The following is a 22,000-nucleotide window of genomic DNA, read 5'->3' as shown; positions in this document are numbered from 1 at the left end:
AAGAATGAAGAGAAAAGAAAAGCAGAATTAGAGTTATTGTTGGACGACGATGACGATGGTAAAGCCTCATTTCAGTTTGAAGAAGATACAAGAAGCAGAAAATGACACAAAGAAGTCAAAGAGGAAAAAGAAATTAAAAGAAAAGATGAAGGAACAGAAACAAGCCACGCCAGATTTTGAAATAAATTTAAATGACGAACGGTTTTCTGCACTATATAATTCTCATCTTTACAACATCGATCCTAGTGATCCAAACTATAAGAAAACGAAAAATATGGAAAAACTTATTCACGAAAAGTTAAAACGGCGACCTACTGATACCGATATAGAAACAGAGCATAAATCTAAGAAATCTAAAGAGGACGCTGAACTAAGCTTGTTAGTGAAAAATGTTAAACGAAAAACTGGTAATATTATTAAGAAATAAAATTGGTTTTGTTTATAAATATTTTATTTTTGAAGACCACTTTTATCACACGCACATTACGTCCTTATGAATATAAAATAAAACAACTATTTATATATTTAATGATGCTATATAAAACAATATAAAAGCACTGTTTATACTTAATAACGATTACATAGTTTTATCACTCTATTATCTATAATCTATATGTAAATTATCGTAAATGTAACCTATATTGTAAAGTAACAATAGTCGAGATGTCAAATGTTTAATCTTCTAAACCCTAAGGCTGTAGTTTTGTTACCATCAACCATAGCATTTCAACATTACATAATATACGATCTCAATCTTAATCTGCATCCGATCCCGAAAATAAACCAATCGAATGTCATTGGAAGGATGTCACAAAAAGTTTATTCTGATTGGTCCATTCTCGCGATCGATCGAAAAAGATATTGGGTTTATTTATATAAACCGGTCGTTAGTGTAAAAAAAACTTTAGTGTAACAAGTAACAGCTTTCAGTTAACAAATAGATATAATTATTTTTAACTTGCTTTTCTTTTGTATTTTGTTTAATTTTGTTTTTTACAACATTACGTAATACGAAATTGGAATCTTAACTTTAATAACAACTGTTGGTAAACTGCATTGTTATGTTAAGAAAGACTGCACCTTAAAGCCCTATATCATATTTTAGGTATTTGAGATTAGTGAAATGAGCGTAAACACTTCAATACTCGGTTATGAAGAAGGACTCGCTGTCAACGCTTTCTTTATTTCTCTACCTAACGCTGCTCCGAGAGGCGGCGGTACTGCATTCCCAACCTGAAATAAATACTAGTATTTATATAAAGGACTCACCAATGCTTTTACCAATATAATGTATCTGAATTCTCGGTACAATTAAAAGATTTTCTCAATTTTCTAAATATTAATATTTTAGTAAATTATATGCAAGAAAACATATATACAGAAAACGTATGACACAAATAATTGCACGCCTACATGATGCACATAAAAATCATTATATTATACTAGCTTTTGCCCGCGGCTCCGCCCGCGTTATAAAGTTTTTCGGGCTAAAGTTTTCAGCGGGGGACTTTGTTTTATAATATATTTTTGTAGAATTTTTTAAGAGGAACAATCCCGTCATACATCATTGTTGCATAACTTTAACCGTTTACGTAGCGCACGCAACGGAAGCTCTCAAAACTAATAAATTTTCCCCGTTTTTGCAACATGTTTCATTACTGCTCGGCTCCTATTGGTTATGACCAATGATGATATATAGCCTATAGTACTCCACGAACAAAGGGCTATCCGACACAAAAAGATTTTTTCAGTTCAAACTGGTAGTTCCTGAGATTAGCCGTTACTGCTCCGCTCCTATTGGTCATAGCGTGATGATATATAGCCTATAGCACTCCACGAACAAAGGGCTATCCAACACAAAAATTAACTGAGCAGAGTACTGATAAGTATTTATCGAGGATTCTGGCCAGGATTACTGCCATTACTTGGAGACCCAAAGAAAAACACGATAATGCCGACTTAACGTTTAATTGCGAGAGAGCGGGAAACGATGCGTTATTGACAACGTCAAAACTGTGTTTCCAGATGGCACATATATCACAAGTACAAAGAGTAGCTGTCAAACAATGTATCACGCACCGGCGCCATCTACTTAAAATGAAACGTACTTATTTTCGCGAGGGATACTCGAACGAATGCAAAACCGTGGAAATGGGTTCGTGCGTTCTGGAGTTATAGCGTCAGGAAGGAAAACCCGACTTATTTTTATATTATAGATTATGTATGTATGTGCAAAAAAAAAGCGACGATAGTCTAGTTGGGTGTGGATTGTGGAACGGACTGCCAAGACGAATGTCCGCAGGTTCAAATCCCAAGGGCACACACCTCTGACTTTTCTAAAAAATCATGTGTGTATTCTGTGTGAAATTATCGTTCGATTTAACGGTGAAGGAAAATATCGTGAGGAAATCTGCACATCTGAGAAGTTCTCCATAGGAATTTCGAAGGTGTGTAAAGTCTACCAATCCACACTAGGCCAGCGTGGTGGACTAAAGCCTAATCCCTCTCAGTAGTAGAGGAGGCCCGTGCTCAGCAGTGGGCGAGTATATAATACAGGGCTGATATTATTATTATGTTGTATCTTTCTTGCGGGAAATCACGGCATAAAGGCCGGTCCTTTTGGAAGGCTTGCGTGGGGACATGGATCCAACACGCAGAGGCCCCTTTAAGATACATTACTCTAGTTGGGGTTTATACACCTTGCGAGTACTCTCTCTCTGTATGTACTTATGGAGGAAATACAGCCAAAGACAGCCCTTGCAAGGTGCAGGGACTATTGCAGAAAAGATAGGAATTATACTGGGTTTATGGATGGGATCTAGCTGGACTGGTTGCTGGGCTTATTGATTAAGACACGCGTCGCCTGCCAAGTAAAATGTCTCAATCTTATGTATTTAAGGCAGACGGTGACTTGCCCCCCACTAGATGGGCATCCCATAAGTGGCGTAAGCCAAGGACGCAACACCGGTGTGGGTGGCTTAAGGATGTCGAGAGGTGTGCACCGATTTCACCATCGCGGGTCGCTGTTGCGTCCCGGAGCGGGTTTCCTCGCTATTACGCAGATTGAGCAGTTCCACCCTGGAGCTGAGGTTCTTAGCTCTTGCGACTTCCACCCCTAGCCGGCCAGTTAAGGCAAGCCAAGGGTCAGGGGGTCTCATCTAGTCCCCACGGAATCAGGGAACGCGGTGTCGCCACTCACCGTCGGCTGGCAAGCCGACGGTGAGTGGCGACAAAGCCGCCCCTGCGGGCTTATTATTATTATTATTATGTGCATACCTGTCGATGTTTGTCGAGGACGGAGCCGGCGAACACGTACGTGTCGCGGAAGCCCTGCGAGCGCGCGCACTCTCGCACCGACACCACGCGGTTTTGCTCAGGGTGTAGGACACGGCCCTGCTTGCCCATCGGCTCAGGGTCCGTCACCGTCGTGCTGAAGTATCCGTCCCAAGACACGCGACCTGACAATAATATAGATATACATACAATATAGGTATAGATATAGAATACATTGATTGCTTGTGTTTATGTGTCGTGACAAGATTTTTATAGCAATATTGGAAATTAAACAAGTAAGTAGTACCAGAATTTTTAGTTATTACATCTCTTCACGAACATTAAAAAAAGTCAGAGGAATTTAACCAGCCTTATGAAAAGGGTATATACAAGAGGTTAAAAATAATTATAAAGAAATTGTATACCGTAAAGACCAGCCCAGTTATTATGTCGGTTGCCGGTGTGCGGCAGACACCATGGTATGAGAGTATTCTCCTGCTTGTCCTGCGCCGAGCACGGCTTGCCCGCTGCGCATGCGCACACGCCACGCAGCGCACCGCTAGGAGAGCGACCGTTCCTCTTGTCGTCGTACCGGTATTGCAACACCTGTTAACAAATTATAAATTTACAAAAATAATTTCAATAACATTTGATAGATACTTCGTATTTAGAAAATTCATTGGCTTGAAGAGATTTTTGTTTGTGATTAAAATTAATCACAGCAACTGCTGCACAGATTTGGATGATATTTGGCACACAGATTGACTATGCCCTAGATTTACGTATGTAAAGGCTAGGTATTTTTTATCTCAAAAAGTACGCAGGGGGAATCTTATACCGAGAGATATTACATAGTCGCCGCGAGCAAAACCTAGTGGATATACATAAGTACATATAATGCTATTTTTAATTCGTACCTTGCACTTGGTTCCGTCGGACAATGCGACAGATATATTCGGCAAATCCCGCCAGTCTGAACCAGGCGTGGTGGGGATTCGACTAATTCTGGCTTGAATGAGCGGTGCCATATTCTTACAAATATGATCTCGTAATTTCGTATTCTCGTCTCTGCTTCTGACGCGTCGTTGGAAGTGTGTTTCTGGCATCGAACCGTAATCGATCTCAATTTTATTAGCGCCGTTACATATTTGGGGCAGATCGCTCATCGCGTCTTGAATGGTGCAAGTCCTTCTCGGAGCCGATTCGTCCCAATGTATATTTGTTACAAATCTTTTGCCGTCTATAGTAGTAGTTAGGGAACATGCTCGTCTACTGAAAACATGTGTAGGTTCAGGGTACAAAGGCAACTTGTAGCCAGGTGCAGCCGCCAAAATGATCAACCTACGTCTCGTCTGTGGTACTCCATAATTACCAGCTTGCAAAATACCAAACGTGCATTGATAGCCCATATCCAGCAGGGCACGTAGAGTTAATTTCAAAACCATGCCCTTCTTGAATGCTACAAAGTTTCGGACATTTTCGAAGATAAAATATTTTGGCCTATAGTAATCACAATAGGACAAATACGAGGCAACCAAGGAATTTTTGAAATTTGAATACTCCCTCGAGTTAAATCTGTTCATACCGGAGAACCCTTGGCATGGCGGACCACCGCACAATAGTTCCACTTCCCTTGTTGCGGCAGGCGCAATCCTCCACTACTATGACTGGCTCCGGCTAGCGCATCTCTCAATAGAGCGTTACAATCTTCATTAAAGACTATACAGTTTTTGTTATTCAATGAATACGCGTGAGCGGCAGCTTCAAGATTCTCCACTGCCCATCGACACTCTGCAACACCTGCTTGATGAAGACCGTCAGATAAGCCTCCACAACCAGCGAATACATCTAAAGTTCTCAATGGTCTCACTTTTACTTCTTCGACTTTATTTGGTTGGTTATTGGTTTCGGTAGCCTTACTGGACTTGCCTTTTCCTTTACCCTTATCTTTGCCTTTGTCAGTACGGCCAACAGTCGTAGCGTAGTTGGGTACATCCACAAATTCACCACAAGTTTTATCAAATGCCATTCTGAAGTAAAATCTGCTTGGGTCCCTATCCAGCCACCCTTGAAGTGATTCATGACTGGGGACATTCTTTTCGTAAATTAAATTACAAGGACCTACTACTGCAGAGAAGGGCACTTCTTTTATTTCATTACTCCAATAAACCAGATTAATGTCTTCATGATGAGGGAATTTACTAGTTGTATTTTCAGGTCTATACAATATGTTTACTTTCAAATAGATATCTTGGGGAACAATAAGGGGCCCATCGCCAATAGCCGTAACGGCAGCGATAAAACCTACACAAAACGGTTCTCCTGTGTCAATATTGGAACCGCGCAAATTATTATCACTTTTTCTGTAATATTCGGTATAAATATCTTCATCCACCTTTTCTAATTTCTGTTTCTGGCTATAGTGGACATTCAAGTAGTTGTTTTTTAGTTTAAATGTCCCCGGTTTTAAAAATACGCCGCAACCTTTCTTATAATCATTATCTTGCCACCTGACTAATGTCCATTCTGTTCTATTTTCTTCTGTTACAATGTCTGACTTGTCAACCAACTTGCCTGAAACCTTCGGAATATTTTTGGCATCTCTTCTTGTTTTACGCTCACATGATGGACAAAATCGATGTTTCCTTAATTGATTAGGACAAGTTGGATTTTCTGGTAGATCTTCAAACCGTGCAGTAAACCTCTCGTAATACTTGCTATAGAAGTAAGTCTTACCATCATCTTCTACGTTTTTCTCATCTACTTCTTTACCACCAAGTCTAAACCAGTCATTTTGTATTTCCATTTTCTCAACACAAGCTTTTCTTAGAATTGAAGACAGGGGTGCACCATGGCAGCACCTATCACCTAAGAATATTTCCCTCGCATCTCCTACTTCACCTAAAACAGTATCTGAGGCCCTAATAAATACTTCCCCATGAAAATAACCAGATTTGGGATTGATAGTTTCTTTCCACATGTACACGACTCTGGCAACTAAAGCTGGTATATTCAATTGAGAGGTTTCAATCATGACAAAATCACCATTACATAATTCGGCACCATCAATTTCAACCCTCTCATAATAAATCTTTGTAGAATCTGCCTTGACTGGGTCACCAACCCAGTTAATCTTTTTACTACATGACCCTGTCAATTTAACTGGTACAGTATCATCAATTCTGTCTTGTTGCTTCTTATCCGCCATTTGCTGGTATTCTTCTTCATCATCAGGTTCAGAATCTTCAGCCTGCTCAACTGCCATGTTTGGACACAATCTTCGGACACAAGCCTTTTTAGTGCGCCCATGTCCTCCGAATTTAGCCATAGCACGACAGGCATTGCACTCTCCACAATCGGGCAATTGACATGCTTCACAAACACCACACCTTTTTCGTCTCAGTACAAGCTCATGATTTGTCTTGTCTAGTTGATCTGTGAAGAAGCTTTCAAATGTTTTTCTCACTAAAGGTGTGGTTGTAGCTTTAGTCCATGCCTTCTTATCTACCTTTTTGTAGTCTATTTTAGTGCGTATTCTACGCTTACCGAATTTGATACCCATTAATTTGATTAGTTCCCTCATACATGGTAAAGTAATGAGAGGTTCATCATCTTCATCTGCTTCTAAGCTAACCACTTGATCACAAACAAATTGTGCATGTTTGTGAAGCATCTCTTCTGTCATTTTTTTATCATTCAGATCTGGTATGTAAGAACTACGGACAACTTCCAGCAAATCTTCATATGTTGGTTGAAGATAATGAAATTCTTCCAAATATTCAACAACTACTTTACTCAACCATATTTTTTCATACAAATTGTTCATGAGAGGTGTGTATGCTTCACTGGGTTTTAGCAGATTGTATTCTCCAAATTCGGTAGACAAGGTGATACAATTTCTATCTCCACCATCAAACCCATGGATAAACCTGTAACATTTTACAAAACAAATAAATTATAGAACCATTATTATTTTCTTAGTGCATTCCATAAGACAAGTAATTTATATGCTTTACCACTCAATTATCGGGCCTACATCCTTGACAGGTATGGATTCTTCATCGATATCTGACGAATCAGAGCAAATTGATTTCAAATACCCTGACATATAAATACGTATATCATTCTCAACAAGTCCACCATCTATAGGACACAGATGCCCTTGTTCATCAAATATGGCAAAACCAGTTATGTTAGTTTGAGGTCGCTCCATAATGTCTCCTTCATCACCTAAAAATCATATTTGCTGTTAAGATATACATAATCCTGTTTTAAAAAAAATTAAATAGACATTGTATTAAATTTACCAGATGCTAAAACCAGTTTGTCATTAGTTAACGCTATGTATTCCTCCACAGCGTCTTGTGGATGTCCTTGATAATAAACAAGGTCAGAATTATTCAAAAATTGACCACAAATTTCACATTGCTCAGTGTCTGGATTTTTTTGTTTATTTTGCTGTAATTCTGAAATAATTTGTGCATCATTTTTTGTATCATCATTGACATTCCCATTCTCCACATTTACCAATACACCAATTTTTCTTCAGTTTCTTTTGGGATTTCATCATCTTGCATGTTTTTAGTTTTCTCGCCATTTTCCTTATGATCAATAAGTTCTACATTATCATTGCTATCTTTTATTTCTATGCAGTCATTGTTTAAAGATATGATTGAATTTTCATCTTTATTTTCAAGCTTTGGCTTTTTCTGTAAATAAAAGAAAATGAATATGTTAGCAATAATTGACCCAGAAACTAATATGAGACAATATTATGCATGAAAGACCCCATGTCCCAACTCGTCTGTTTTTAAAATTGATTACAAATACATTGCCCAATATCAAAATAAGAATTATCTTCAATATTATACAGGCTTATAATATTAGACGAAACCACATGAAGGGTTAGTGTATAATGCTTAACATATCTAAATTTGGCTGTATCTATACATCTGACTTAAATCTTACATTACTAGTTTCATTCTGATCGTCCTCAGAACTATTTCTCCTCTTAATTGCAAACATATTTGTAATTTTTAACTGATTTTCGTTCCGTGCCGATCTCCTTGTGCCTCTGCAATATAATAGTTATGGTGTTATTTACAACAATCTATTATATAGAAATGTCATCAAGTTTTTAATGCGCTGTTACAAATAATCCAACTTACGCCTTATTAAAAGAGCCCGGAGGCGAAGTTTTATTTTGTTTGCTACCCTCATTGTGATTCTTCACAGGCATCTCTCTAATTTCGATTCCAAGAGATTCTTTTCGCTATATTAGCATGATCACATTAAATTATTATTCAATTGCACTTTGTGTAAAAAACGCGCCAAAACTTGGCGTTGACGTTGTTTTTGTTTTTTTTTTATTCTTCCTTACAGGACAGGCTATAGTCTTACAACCATACTGCCAAATCTTACGTATGTAACGTTGTTTTTCGTCGAACTTGCTCTCAAAAACAAAACTGTCAAGTGTCAATACCAAGAATCAAGACCTTTGATCAAGAGTTTAGTCGGTTTTTTGGAGGGTAGCTGATACACGAGTCAGTGGGATTCTGTATTTAAACCTTTTAAAAAAATCAGGAAATCTCTATATTACTATAATTCCTATTGAATTGTGTTTTGTATATTCTTAGTGGTGTCGGTAAGTGTTTTTGTGTATTAATTAGTCCTTGTTACTATCTCATATAGTAACAATGGACATATCACCTCCGGACCCCCCCGATCCCCCGGATATTTCCCAAACGGTTGCTATGGATGTTATTTCCTCCCTGCACCCTGATACTAGTGTGGCTAGACAATCGGCCTATAAACGCCAAAGCGATGACTCCTCGGAGACAATCATCCCTACCAAAAAAACTAGTTCAGCACAACCGGTCCTTGAATGCCCTTCCATTCAAACCTCATTCACTCACACAAGTTACAAGGAACTTTTGAGTTCTTACCCTGATTCAAGCACAGGACCATTTATCGTTCATGTGTCTCGTGTTGAAACTGATCCTTCATCTGGATCGACCATCAGACCCATTAATTTTGGCCAGTTTTTGTTCAAGCATAAAATACCAAACATAATGAAAAATGGGGTAAAAAAAGTGGGTCGCAACAGAATTTCTATTGAATTTCTTACTGCTGTTGATGCAAATAATTTCTTAATTAATCCTACTTTATCACTCAATAATTATGTTTCTTCAATCCCCTCATACAATGTGACCCGGTTGGGAGTAGTTCGAGGAATTCCTGTTGAGGTTTCCATGGATGACTTCATTAAATACATAGAAGTTCCAGATGGATGTGGTAAAGCAATTAAAGCGAGACGACTCAGCAGAAAGGTAATTACAGATGGTGCTCCTAGTTGGCTACCAACTCAAACTATTGTAATTACATTTCTGTCACAAAATTACCCTCTTACGTATATTACTTCTATAACTCTCTTCCTGTGGATATATATATACTTCCCACAATTCAATGCCTTAACTGCTGCGGTTTTGGTCACATTAAAACCAATGTCGGTCAAAAACTAGATGTTATAAATGTTCTCTTCCACACCCAGGTGACTCATGCTCGGTGGACATGCAATCTGCTAAATGTACTTCCTGTTCTGGTAGTCATTTTGCCACACACAAAAGCTGTCCTGAACATGACAGACAAAAAAATATAAAAATGCTCATGTCTAGGGACAATGTGTCTTACGACATGGCATCCTCCCATTTTAAACCTAATAACTCTTATTCACAAGCTATCAAAGCTGCTCCTAATCTATCTTCCCCAATTAATATGCCTTCTCCTTCACCCAATAATTCACCTCCTGAACGTTCTTCATACAATAAAACTACTTTCTCCTCCCCTCGATCCCGAGCCCCATTAGGTAAGAGCTATAATAGAGTGTTACATTCTGATATTACTTCTGATCCTGCCTCTTCACAACCAAATGGCTGCGCTTTGAATACTCCTGTAGATGACTCTCTCCCAGAAAGTAACCTTCTAGAAGGTCTTATAAATCTAGTATTCACTATTATATCCACATATTCTGATTGCTTACCGACCAACGTTGCCAATAAATTACAATTAATTTTTTCCCTTGTTAACAATGGATCCAATAAAGATTCTTCAGTGGAACAGTAAGAGTATCCGCAATAAGAATCATGAAATTTCTCTTATGATTTCTAAATATTCCCCATCTATCCTTGCTATTTCCGAGACTTGGCTTGTCCCTGGCTCTCATTTTCGAGTCCCTGGGTTTGCAGGTTTTCGGGATGACAGGGACGATGGCTATGGGGGAAGTGCTTTATTTGTAAGTCAGTCCCTCATTTATACCCAGTTAGCTGTTCCTCCTCATAGTCAAAACTTTAATGTCGTGGCTGTGAGGTGTTTTAACATTTCTTTTGTTTCTATTTACATCCCTCATCCTTCTTCCTTCATATTCCTTGAACTTCGTTCTATTTTATCTTCCCTTCCTAGTCCTATTATAATCATGGGCGATTTTAATTGCCACCATACATCATGGGGTCCTATCGGTGTGACCGTGTCTCCTTTCCTCTTCTCGAAATATTGGATGATTTTAATTTTTGTGTTATCAATGATGGGTCTCCTACCCGTCGTGTTTACCCTTCTCAGAATCCAAAGAGTGTTGTAGATTTATCCATTTGTTCTGCATCTCTTGCGTCTCTACTACATTGGGAAATAAGTCCCCACAGTTTTAGCAGTGACCATTTTCCAATTATTATCTCCGTCCCACTTAATTTTCCTCTTCAAAATCCCTTCTCCCCTCTCCTCAAATATCGTTTATCTGCGGCTGACTGGCCATCATATGTAGCATCCCTCGATTCTCAATTAAAAGTTATATCTGGCAATAGTAATTTACACCCTTTAGATGCATATAATAAATTCGTTGAGGCGATTTCTTCGTCTGCAGACTCTCACATTCCACTTAAAAAAGGCAAATCATCCAAAAAGTCGCCGCCATGGTGGGATGCAGAGTGCACGAGCATTATTCACCAACGCCACAAAGCTGAAATTAAATATAACTCTTCAATGACGACAGAGAATTTCATCTCTTTTCAACAAATGGCGGCCCGTTCCCGCAGATTATTATCCCTTAAAAAAAAGCAGGGTTGGATGCGGTTTTGCGAAAGTCTGTCACCCAAATTCCCTTCATCATATGTTTGGAGTCAAATAAAAAGGTTTAGATCTGCTCGTAATTTTTCTAATACCCCATCCAATGATCCTTCCACTTGGATCGACTCATTTGCTTCTAAAATTGCCCCTCCTTCAGTCCCAGACTTTTCCTGTCTTCCCCTCTTATATCCTCCTCTTCCTTCAACTCACCCCCTAGCATCCCCATTTTCGTTTGAAGAATTGCAATTGTCTTTAGACGGCCTTGTCGACTCTTCTCCTGGGCTTGATGGCATTCCCTATTCATTCTTGACAAGAGCTAATGATAACTGCAAACAGTTTTACCTAAAACTGATTAATCATTTTTTTGAAACTGGTGTTGTTCCCGATGCATGGAAAACACAAATTATTATTCCTCTCCTCAAACCAGGTAAAAATCCTCTTCACTCTTCTTCATATAGACCCATAGCCCTCTCCTCTCTATTACTTAAAATTTCAGAACATTTGCTCAAACATCGATTGGATTGGTTCATGGAGAACTCAGGCAAATTGTCAGATACGCAGTTTGGATTCAGGAAAGGAATGAGTACTCTAGACAGTCTTAGCATTCTTACAACTGATATTTACCGCTCTTTCCAAAACAAAGAAGTACTTTTAGGTGTCTTTTTAGACATCACTTCTGCATATGATAATGTTCTTCTTCCGGTTCTCAGAGAAAAACTTCTAAAGCTGAGTGTCCCTGAGAAGATGGTACATTTCATATTTAATTTGATGACGAGCAGATCAGTGGTAATTAAAATCAATAACACATTCTTACCCCCTAGAACTGTCTGGAAAGGCCTACCTCAAGGTTCAGTACTGAGTCCTCTGCTTTACAACATTTATACTTATGATCTTGATGTAGTGGTGAACAGTTACTGTCAAGTCCTACAATACGCAGATGACCTCGTACTTTACTCATCTTCCAAATTTATCCACTGTGTAGAATCTGACTTAAACCAGGCACTAGCATATCTGGGTGATTGGTTAAATGTTCATGGTCTCACCCTATCAACATCAAAATGCAATTCAGTGTTGTTTACAAAAAAAAGAAATATTCCCCTGTTAAAATCCTTATTGATGACGAAGTCATTACTCAGGTCTATCAAACTAAATTTCTAGGCATTATACTAGATTCGAGGATGACTGGTATCCCCATTGCCTTTACATTTCCCAAAAATGTGAAAAAAATGATTAACATTTTGCGTTCCCTGTCTGGAGTTTGGTGGGGTCACATCCTTACTCTCAAAAGTGCTATACAATGCAATTATCAGAAGTCACCTGGATTACGGCTGTTTTCTGCTAGACCATTGTAATAAGGCAGGTTTGAATAGTTTGGATAAAATACAAGCTAGATGTTTACGTATAATTATGGGGGCTATGAAATCTACTCCTATCAATGCCATGCAAGTGGAGTGCGTTGAACCCCCCCTTCATATCCGTCGCCAGTACCTGTGTGACAGATTTTTCTTTAAAATTGTTCAATCTACTTCTCACCCTCTTTTAGATAAACTTAGAACTCTTTCACAGTCACTTCCAAGTAATCCACGGTCCATGCCTTGTCTTCTTCTTAGTTTCCGCAGTTTTTCTCAATTATCTTGCCCAACGTTCCATTCCTCACTTAGTCCTTTGTACTCCCTTCCTTATAAGGCCCTAATTTTTAAACCATCCGTCCTTCTCAATTTCGGCATAAATAAAGGTACAATTGAGGCAAACATTGTTTTTAATGAGATATTGAATTCAAAATGGGAGGGTTGGTTACCAATGTTTTGCGATGCCTCTAAATTATCAGATGACGCGTGCGTGGGTTCGGCTGTTTGGATTCCTAATTCACGCATCATACTTTCTTTTAAATCTCCTCCCTGTACCTCTGTATTTACAGGAGAATCTATAGCAATACTTGAAGCTGTTCGATTTGCCCAATCGCATAAATTAGATAAATCTATAATTTTTTCCGACTCTTTAAGTAGTCTTCAGGCCATAATGTCCAATCCATTCCGCTCCAAATCTAAATTCCCTATTACCTTGAAAATAAGACAGACATTGTTTGAGTGTGCTCTACATAACCTTAAAATAGTACTGGCCTGGATTCCGGGTCATGAAGGGATTCATGGCAATGAAACTGTGGACTCCTGTGCAAAATTTGCGACTCAGAGTGGTTCCTTGGAATACTACAATTACTTCAGCCAAGACTTATGTCTTTTGTCCCTTACTCGACTAACTCGCACATGGAATGAGCAGTGGCGGGTATCTAAATCGGTGAAGGGAAAATACTATGGAGACATTGTTCCAGATATCCCAGTCAAACCATGGTTTTCAAGTTCCGTCAATTGGACAAAACTGCTATTTCCACTATCTGTCGTCTTCGTTTCGGCCATGCATGCACCCCGATTCATCTGGCAAAATTAAGGGTTAGAGACCATTCACTTTGTGAATGTGGCTTGGAGGAAGGAAGCGCCGATCATTTATTCTTTAATTGTCCCAAATTACGATATCCCCTATATAATATTCTTCCTGATAACGTCTCCCGCCCCACTAGTTTCAAGTGTATCCTCTCCTTAGTAGACTCTCCCTTTGTTAGACAGCTATGTAAATTTATAGAAATTAACAAAATAAAGTTATAACATAGGTAACTGTCTAAGTCTAAAGTCCTTTCTAACTTTTTAGTCATAAGTGCCAAATGTTTCTGTACGTTTAGTTATATCTAATGCATGTGGTGTTATTTATTTATTGGTTTGAAATCATATTTATATGCGTGATGTCTACTTATCATATACATGTTGTTGTAGATCACTAACATTTGGGGAAAACATCAATTCAATACGCTACGAGGGAAAAAAAGAGAGTCAACTGTCACTCAAAAACTGTCTTAACGTAGTGGTTATATTCTCTATGGAACTGTCAAATCCCCTTCGTTTATCTTCTCCCATTAACAAAAGTCTTCATCATAAAGACATTCAACTTTAATACCCAGATTAATACCTCAGTAATCTGCAGTCTGAAACAACGTGACATTGGCGGAATAGCTTCATAATCAAGCTCGTCGCCAGTAATCAAAGAAGAAGAAGAGTTTAGTCAAGACTGTCAACTATGAATTTAATTTTCTAATGATGATTTACATTTCTCATTTTTTTATTGATTGATTTTATTTTACTTATATCTTATAGTCATATCTACATTCGAATTTTCATATATTTACTTGATTAAAATAATTATTGCGTTAGTGGTTAGTTGTATTATATGTAAGAGGGGCTCAATGGCCTAGTCTCCAAAGGTGTAATAAATAAAAAGAAAAGAAAGTCCGCGGCAGGTTATGTCAACTGTTACGTAAGACTAGGCAGTATGGTCGAAAGACTATAGCCCGTCCTCTAAGGACGAATAAAAAATAAACTATGTCAACTGTCAAATTGTTTCAATTGGTTAGGAAATCGAAAAAATACGAATTATTATTTTCTATTTTATTTTAGTATCCTAAGAATAAAGTTCAGGAAATTATTCACAAAACCTGTGTTCTATGTTTACTAATGAGATATGAAATAAGTGATCTATGATTTAATAAAAATGAATTTATTACATAGAGTGATTTCCCACATAATTAGAAAATCTTTCCCAAAAAACCCGATATTGAGGTTTAGCTCATCGGCTACTATTCCTGACATAGATGTCGAATATTACTGTAATCAAAGTAATTCTAACGAAATTGTTAACAACATAAACAGTAGAAAAGGTGTCGGTGATATAAAACGGGTCTTGGACCTTTACGATGCCGTTACGGCAATTTCCCCAACACACAGTGCATATCAAGGTATGCAACAAAACTTGTATACAGAACTGAGTAAGTTGCCCAATCGCACCCATCCAAATGTCCAAAAGTTTACCGAACCACAAGTGATAAAAGAAATTAATAATAAAAAAGACTTTGGCAATCACACACCCTTAGAATTCAGCGAGATTACTCGCCTTTTAAATTATGTAAGAACAGATAAACTTGGATACACATGTGGTCACAAAAGTTATTACTTTTTGGGTAACCTGGCCATTTTAGAAGAGGCTTTGGTAAAGTACACAGTAGCTACATTGCTAAAAAAAAATTTCCAACTAGTATCTGTGCCTGATATACTTCCGAGTAGTGTCTTAGAAAGCTGTGGAATGACTATCAATAGTGATCGTACACAGGTAAATTATTACCAAGCAATCTCTGTTTGTTTACAAACATTTTTAATGTTTATGTCTATTATATTAAATATTAATATCTATTTTGGTTTTTAGATTTATTCTTTAGACCCACATCATCATGGTCCAGATTTGTACTTATCTGGGACAGCTGAGATGTCATTAGCTGGACTGCTTAAGAATTCAATCCACAAATATGATGAGCTTCCACTTAAGTTAGCTGCTGTTAGCCGGTGTTTTCGAGCTGAAACATCTAATGTAATAGAAGAGAGAGGTATTTATAGGTAAGCAATGGGACATAAACAAATTGTTGTGTTTAGCAAAAGATTAATTGCAGTGTGTAATTATTTCTTATTTCAGAGTTCACCAGTTCACAAAAGTAGAAATGTTTATAGTGACTACACCAGAGCAGTCTGAAGATATGCTGGAGTACATAAGAAGTGTACAAGAGGAACTGTTTGCTCCATTGGGCTTTCATATGCAAATTCTAGATATGCCTCCACATGAACTAGGTGCTCCTGCGTATAGGTACACTATATAAACTCCTATGATGTCTAAATATTTTTTCTCATTGCTTCTTCCATGAATAGAACAATATGACTAAAATATTTAAGAGAAAAACAAATTATACAATAAAAAATATGCTGTTCATTAACTGTAGCACTAAAACAATGAACTATGCACCAAGTGTATTGTTCTGCATTGGTGTTTGGCTCCACAGTGTGTGAGATAGTCTACGATAGGATGTTATTCCACACTTCACTTTTGTGTGCTAGCACCACTGAAATTCAAATATTCTTTTTGACTGCAGCAGTCAAAAATATTTTAAAAGCAAGTAGATATATTGTATGTTTACTTTTACATTTTCTTAACTAAATTATTTAGGTACAACCAATGACGTTTTAGAAATAGACGCGTCATACACTAACGAAATGGCACATAAAAACGGCGCACTATTTGCTGTAGTCACGTACCTGTACATATGATTACAAATTGGCTCGAAGAAGGAATAAAAAGATGCAGCATACATTCGTTAGAAAAGGATATATATACATCGACAGTTACGTAACAATGTTAGTGCCGCACGCTCATTGGCTGTAAAGTCGGGCAATTACCTTACTTTCGTCTAGCCAATATTGAGGTCGGATAAAGTATCTATGTAATAAAAACATCTTAGGGTACAACCATGCTATTAATTCCATAAGATGACATGCAGTTTTTTATTTATCATAACTTGCTGACATTTTAATCCTTATTACAGGAAGTATGACATTGAAGCCTTTATGCCAGGTCGTAAGACGTTTGGAGAAATATCCAGCTGTAGCAATTGTACAGACTATCAATCAAGAAGACTTAACATTAAATATTCTGATATTGCTTCTAATAAAAACACCTATGTCCATACATTAAATGGTACTGCTTGTGCAGTACCAAGAACATTGATTGCATTATTGGAAACACACCAGGATCCAAAAGGAAAAATTTACATACCAAAAGTATTGCAACCTTATATGGATGAAAAAGAATATATTGGTAAAAACATGAATGTACCAGAACTGAAATTAGTAAAAATAAAACGATAAGAATTTTTATGGCATTTTATTTACCCTTCGTAGCATGAATTCACTTTTGTTATGAATATTAACCAAAAGTGTTATTAAATTTAAGCAAGAAGTAACTTTTATGTTAAAACTTATTTTTTATAGCTGTTACAACTGCTTACCTGATGATGATCAATACACTCTTATTATTTTATTTTATTATAATAAAATCCTGTTTTGAAAATCCAAGATAAAATGGCTTATCTTATTTTAACCATCAGTTTTACTCTTTTTAACATTTTTGTGTTGTTTTGAAAACTTTTTCATTTTTGCCTTTAATTGTTTAATATCAATACTAGTTTCCTCTGATGTAGAAGGTGCAGCCTGTTTTTCTTCTGGAGGTATGAAATCTTTCTGCCTCTGTTCATCACGAGCTCGTTTAGCTTGTGCTTGTTTCTCTTCCTTCTCATGACGCCGTTTAGCCTTTTTCTGCTCATTTTTGAGGAAGTACTCACCGGTTGCAAGTTCTTTATCAACTTTACTTTCTTGTTGCGGTGGAGGGAATGGAGTGTATGGTTTCTTAACTTTCTTTTTAGGTTGTTTGCGGGGTACATTCTTGGTTTTAAATTTAGGCAAAAACCTATCCCAGCTCTCATTTTTTAATTTCGGATCTTTCATGAGTTCTCGTTTTATCATCAAGCTTTTAATGTTATACATAGGATGTATATTTTTCATTGTATCCTCAACAATTCGTCTGACTTGAAGAAGACCTTTATAGGGTCCTACTGCTGACACTGTGTTTCCTTGCACAAGTACGTAGCATTCTGTTAGCAGTTCTATTGACTTCAGAGTAACACCATTTGGCCCAATCAAACGTTGGCGCCGTTTCAAAAATGTCTCCTTTTTACGGACAAAGGAATTAATCTTTATAATATCACATCCTATTTCGTCTTCTAACACTCTCACTGCCTGTTCGAATGGAACACTTCGTGACAGAAGTTTCATTAAATCTCTGGCCTTAATGATAATGTAAGGGTCCCAAGTTTTTCTTGTAGTCTTCACCGTTATGCTTCCTTCAATAAGATCTAACTCGGCAACAATATGATGTTCTTTTAGTACCTTTTGGACGAGGGGCCAACATTCTTTTAAGTATTGTTCTCGATATTTTGGAAATAACGTCGCAAATTTACTTTCCTCTAGCAGGCCGTGTGGGTTATCTTCCGGTTTAAATTTCGGTATTTTCATAGCCCACGCATTTTCAACAGGACCTGAATTTTGTTGTTCATCGTTATCTTCCGGAACTTCCATTGTTGTCTATTTAATTTATCGTAATTTTAATAATTTACAAATTGAAAACAAACGCATGAATTGTGGACACATGTTATTTGTTTTTAATGGATGATACGGCTCCGAGTGCGAGCCCTTTAAGCCACATATAAAACTATCGAAAAATAATATTTGTACAGTACTATGTAATGTGATCGTAATATTCACGACTTTCTAAACTTGTATGTTTGTTCGAATATACCAATAAATTAATACTTTTTTTGTCTAAGAAATATATTATTTTTGTCAACGGTGAATGTTAAGCCACTGAGTATTTTGTAGAAAGTTACTATAAAACTAAAATGTAAGTTTCCGATGATAGGTGACACTGTTTATTATACACGGACATAAACCGACATTTTTAAATAATTAGAATTTGGGTAGCAACAGGTGTAGACGCAATGACAGCTCGAAACGTACTGACATAGAGTAAGTAATATACTACGTAAGAAGAGGCGGCACTTAGTACATTGAATTTGAGCTCACGCATACATACCTGAGCCCAGTAGGATTACATTTTGTACCAACATTACGCAGAAAAAATGATACGCAAGGCTGCCAACTTACTATAAATCTGCTCGTTTCTAGAGACGTTCCTTATTTAATCGATATTATCGATAATTTTGTATCGACAGCTTTATATCGATAAAAATGGCTGACCATAAATCTTAAACTGGTATAAATTATGATTGAATTTAGAATATTAAAAATAAAACATCCACAATTTTTAATAATTCTCTTTATTTAATTAGAAAATACACAATATTATCACGTGAATTTCTTATGTATAAATTGTATAATGTTTAGGTCTCCTACTTAGAAATTCATAACACTCCAGTTTTCCGTTATTTATTTCCAATTTTATATGGAAATTGAAAAATTTTATACCTTACAGATATGATCTTTTTCCGTCTAATCAACAATTACTATGATACAATTATTGCAAGGGCAAATTCATAGATTTCACACGTGCCTTTTTTGATTAGGTTACTAAGCATAGAATTGAAACTCCTTAATCTAGAGTATTCTCTTCAACGACTACCTGAGGTTGTAAATTTGAATTAAATATACATCACTTTTATGTAATGTTTTAAATCATAATATAAATTTTCTGTTACCGGTGTAGATCAAGTGGATACTTAGCCATAAATATTTTTGACTTTGGGTACTTTTGTATGCCACAAACCTCACATTTTTATACACATTAATTCTTTTCCCCATTCTCGCACACAAAATCAATAAACTACACAAATGTAAACAGAATTAGAGTCAATATCTCGGAATAATAAGAATCACTATTTCGTAACACACACTACACAAATTCCTTCAAGAAGAAATATACACAAAACGGAAAAGCTGGCTCAACTCAACGTATTCGGCATAAAACTTAACTTATTATTGAACATAATCGCAATTATAAAATTTTTTTGCAAATAAACTTCAACAATGACAAATCTACCGTCAATAATGGCGGCAAATTATCAACTATCATGGTAGCCAACATACTTTCAAAATTTATTGGATTATTATGTTGGTACAAGATGTTACGATGAGACGTCCTTTTGTCAACCAAAACTAAACTCTATGTAACGGCATTAAGATATATAATCATTCATCATTACACAAAATGTTCTAAGTGTCCACCCCCTGCGTACTAACAAAGAGAATTATAATATATATGGAAACGTACTGACGTGACTACTGAGACTCATTGACTCGAGACTGAGCGCGGGAATTGAATTTAGAGATGAACACTTATATTTTTTCGACACGTTTGAAGTTTCAGTATCTGTCTACATTAATTTGTTTAAAGCTAGGAACATTAAAACTGTTAAGGTATTGGTTGAGCCGCTCGGTGTCTCCTCAACGTGAGCTATAGTCGAGGGTAAGTTCTGAGTAAAATTACTCATTCGATCTTTTTAGATTAGTTAGGAGGTTGTCGCCTCTTTGGACGTAATGCTGGCCGTTATGCTCCGATTATTTGAATACTAATGTCATTATTACTAAAAATTTGTTTACTTCACAATTTTCTCCATATTCCTATAATAATCCACATTATTCCTAATTCCCTCTAATTCTCACCCCTCCCTCGCTGATCCTGCCGCATCGCCTGGCATCGCAGACCTCTGCGGTGTGCGCCTTGTGACTTTAGCTGCAAGATCGGTGAGTAAATTTGCGCAGTATTACCTAGTAGCCCTTGCTCTCCTCCCTTGAGGGGACATAGTAGGTAGTGCCTGCTCGGCCTTGGTGTTCCTTGGCCTTCCTCTAACTTTTTCATTTATTTCACGTGAGTTGGGCTATTTACACACCTAACAAGGTATTTGAGTTTTTCTATTTATGAGTTATCCAATCTGGTAAATAAATAAAAAGTTTGGTACAATCATTTTATTGAACAAATTACAAAATTATAGAGAGCATTGTTACTTCATGACTAGCCCTAAAAATGCCTAGACAGGGTAAGAAGGCAAACAGTGTAAAACTTGGCACAGTCAAAGAAAAGTAACTTATTCGAACGCAATTTACAAAAAAAAAACAATGATTTATACAATATATTCTAGTTGTTAAGTGAAAAACCACTTGTGTCACCATGCCTTCTCTTACCCTTATCTACAATTAATTCAATTAATAATAAATTTCATGTAAAATAAAAGTTAAATATAAGGAAGATATGCTCTCTGGTGGACACTATTGGAGCGGATTAACCAGCCTTTCAGATTAATCTAATTGGCATAAAATGGAATGAAATCGGACATGGTTGCCAGATGACTTCAACGAAATCTCCCAAAATTCAGTTAAGAGGTCTCAGAAAACGGATTATATTTGTTGACAAATGAGTAAAGTTTGTTCGCTTTAAAAATACCACCAAACACCCCCACAAATTTCCCCATGGCGTTAAATTTGTGGAGTAACCTCACCATCTGGCAACTGTGAAATTGCATGCATTTCGAAAACAGCTGCATTTCGGTTTCGAAATCCTAATACACGAATCGTCTTTGAAACAATCGTAAATGCGATAAAGTTGCAAGTGTTTATGCATCGATCAGCCAAAGGATCAGTGACCATCGACAAATGGACCACTTTTTGGAAGTGTTGTCAATCGCGAACACTACGGTAATTGCTATTACATTAAATACAATCGAACTGAATACAACTAAAACTATTTACATTATTTGTCTACATGTCTTGTAGTAGGTAATTCGTTCTAGTTTCTTTTGTCAGTCTCAAATAATATCTGCAAATAGCTAAATGCTTTAGAAAAAGGATATTTTATTTTTTTAAAAAAGTACAATATTAGTTTGACACATTTCAGCATACAGTAAATATTACTTAATAGTCAGTACCTAAACAAGTGAGTATTTATCTATTTATGTTTCTTTTGCTTTTAAATTCTTGGCAATAAAAAGTGGTAGTCAATTGTTGAAAATAGGTTACTCTTAGGTAAGAATTTAAAAAATGCTGATTATTATGGATTCATTCTTTACAAGAGTGTAAACTAAACATTCACATATTTATGAATAAACAGTAATAAAATTATT

At 36.7% G+C, this 22,000-nt stretch overlaps 4 protein-coding genes and 1 pseudogene across 5 annotated transcripts; 3 read left to right on the top strand and 2 right to left on the bottom strand.

The window, feature by feature from the left end:
* Positions 1–446, top strand: part of LOC119193453 — a 1,392-nt pseudogene extending 946 nt beyond the window's left edge.
* On the bottom strand, positions 434–8,660 carry LOC115456240 (DNA (cytosine-5)-methyltransferase 1). Its single transcript, XM_030185226.2, is given in 10 exon segments — positions 434–1,233; positions 3,277–3,458; positions 3,699–3,879; positions 4,191–4,903; positions 4,906–7,202; positions 7,290–7,503; positions 7,581–7,815; positions 7,818–7,982; positions 8,242–8,347; positions 8,442–8,660. Coding segments are annotated over 10 exon segments (4,248 nt in total). The 5' UTR covers positions 8,513–8,660; the 3' UTR covers positions 434–1,149.
* A 4,023-nt stretch (positions 8,661–12,683) lies between these two features.
* Positions 12,684–14,493, top strand: LOC119193454. The gene is made up of 2 exons (XM_037447054.1): positions 12,684–14,053; positions 14,214–14,493. The coding sequence occupies exon 1, from the start codon at positions 12,796–12,798 to the stop codon at positions 13,831–13,833; it is 1,038 nt and encodes a 345-aa protein (XP_037302951.1). The 5' UTR covers positions 12,684–12,795; the 3' UTR covers positions 13,834–14,053; positions 14,214–14,493.
* A 241-nt stretch (positions 14,494–14,734) lies between these two features.
* On the top strand, positions 14,735–17,187 carry LOC119188467 (serine--tRNA ligase, mitochondrial-like). 2 transcript variants are annotated; one of them, XM_037447053.1, is made up of 4 exons: positions 14,735–15,600; positions 15,694–15,881; positions 15,958–16,125; positions 16,859–17,187. In XM_037447053.1, exons 1-4 carry the CDS (start codon positions 14,986–14,988, stop codon positions 17,178–17,180), a joined length of 1,293 nt encoding a protein of 430 aa, XP_037302950.1. In that variant the 5' UTR covers positions 14,735–14,985; the 3' UTR covers positions 17,181–17,187. The 2 variants fall into 2 exon arrangements, with proteins under 2 accessions (XP_037302950.1, XP_030020324.1); XM_030164464.2 differs by having other exon boundaries at positions 15,037–15,229.
* On the bottom strand, positions 17,182–18,875 carry LOC115440256 (KRR1 small subunit processome component homolog). The gene has a single exon (XM_030164487.2). The coding sequence runs from the start codon at positions 18,444–18,446 to the stop codon at positions 17,409–17,411; it is 1,038 nt and encodes a 345-aa protein (XP_030020347.1). The 5' UTR covers positions 18,447–18,875; the 3' UTR covers positions 17,182–17,408.
* Positions 18,876–22,000: the final 3,125 nt, after the last annotated feature.

This window comes from Manduca sexta, unplaced genomic scaffold (assembly GCF_014839805.1).
Source record: "Manduca sexta isolate Smith_Timp_Sample1 unplaced genomic scaffold, JHU_Msex_v1.0 HiC_scaffold_56, whole genome shotgun sequence".
In the NCBI taxonomy this organism is placed as follows: Eukaryota; Metazoa; Arthropoda; class Insecta; order Lepidoptera; family Sphingidae; genus Manduca; species Manduca sexta.
Note: the sequence above shows the minus strand (reverse complement) of the source record. Positions and strands in the feature narration are given on the sequence as shown.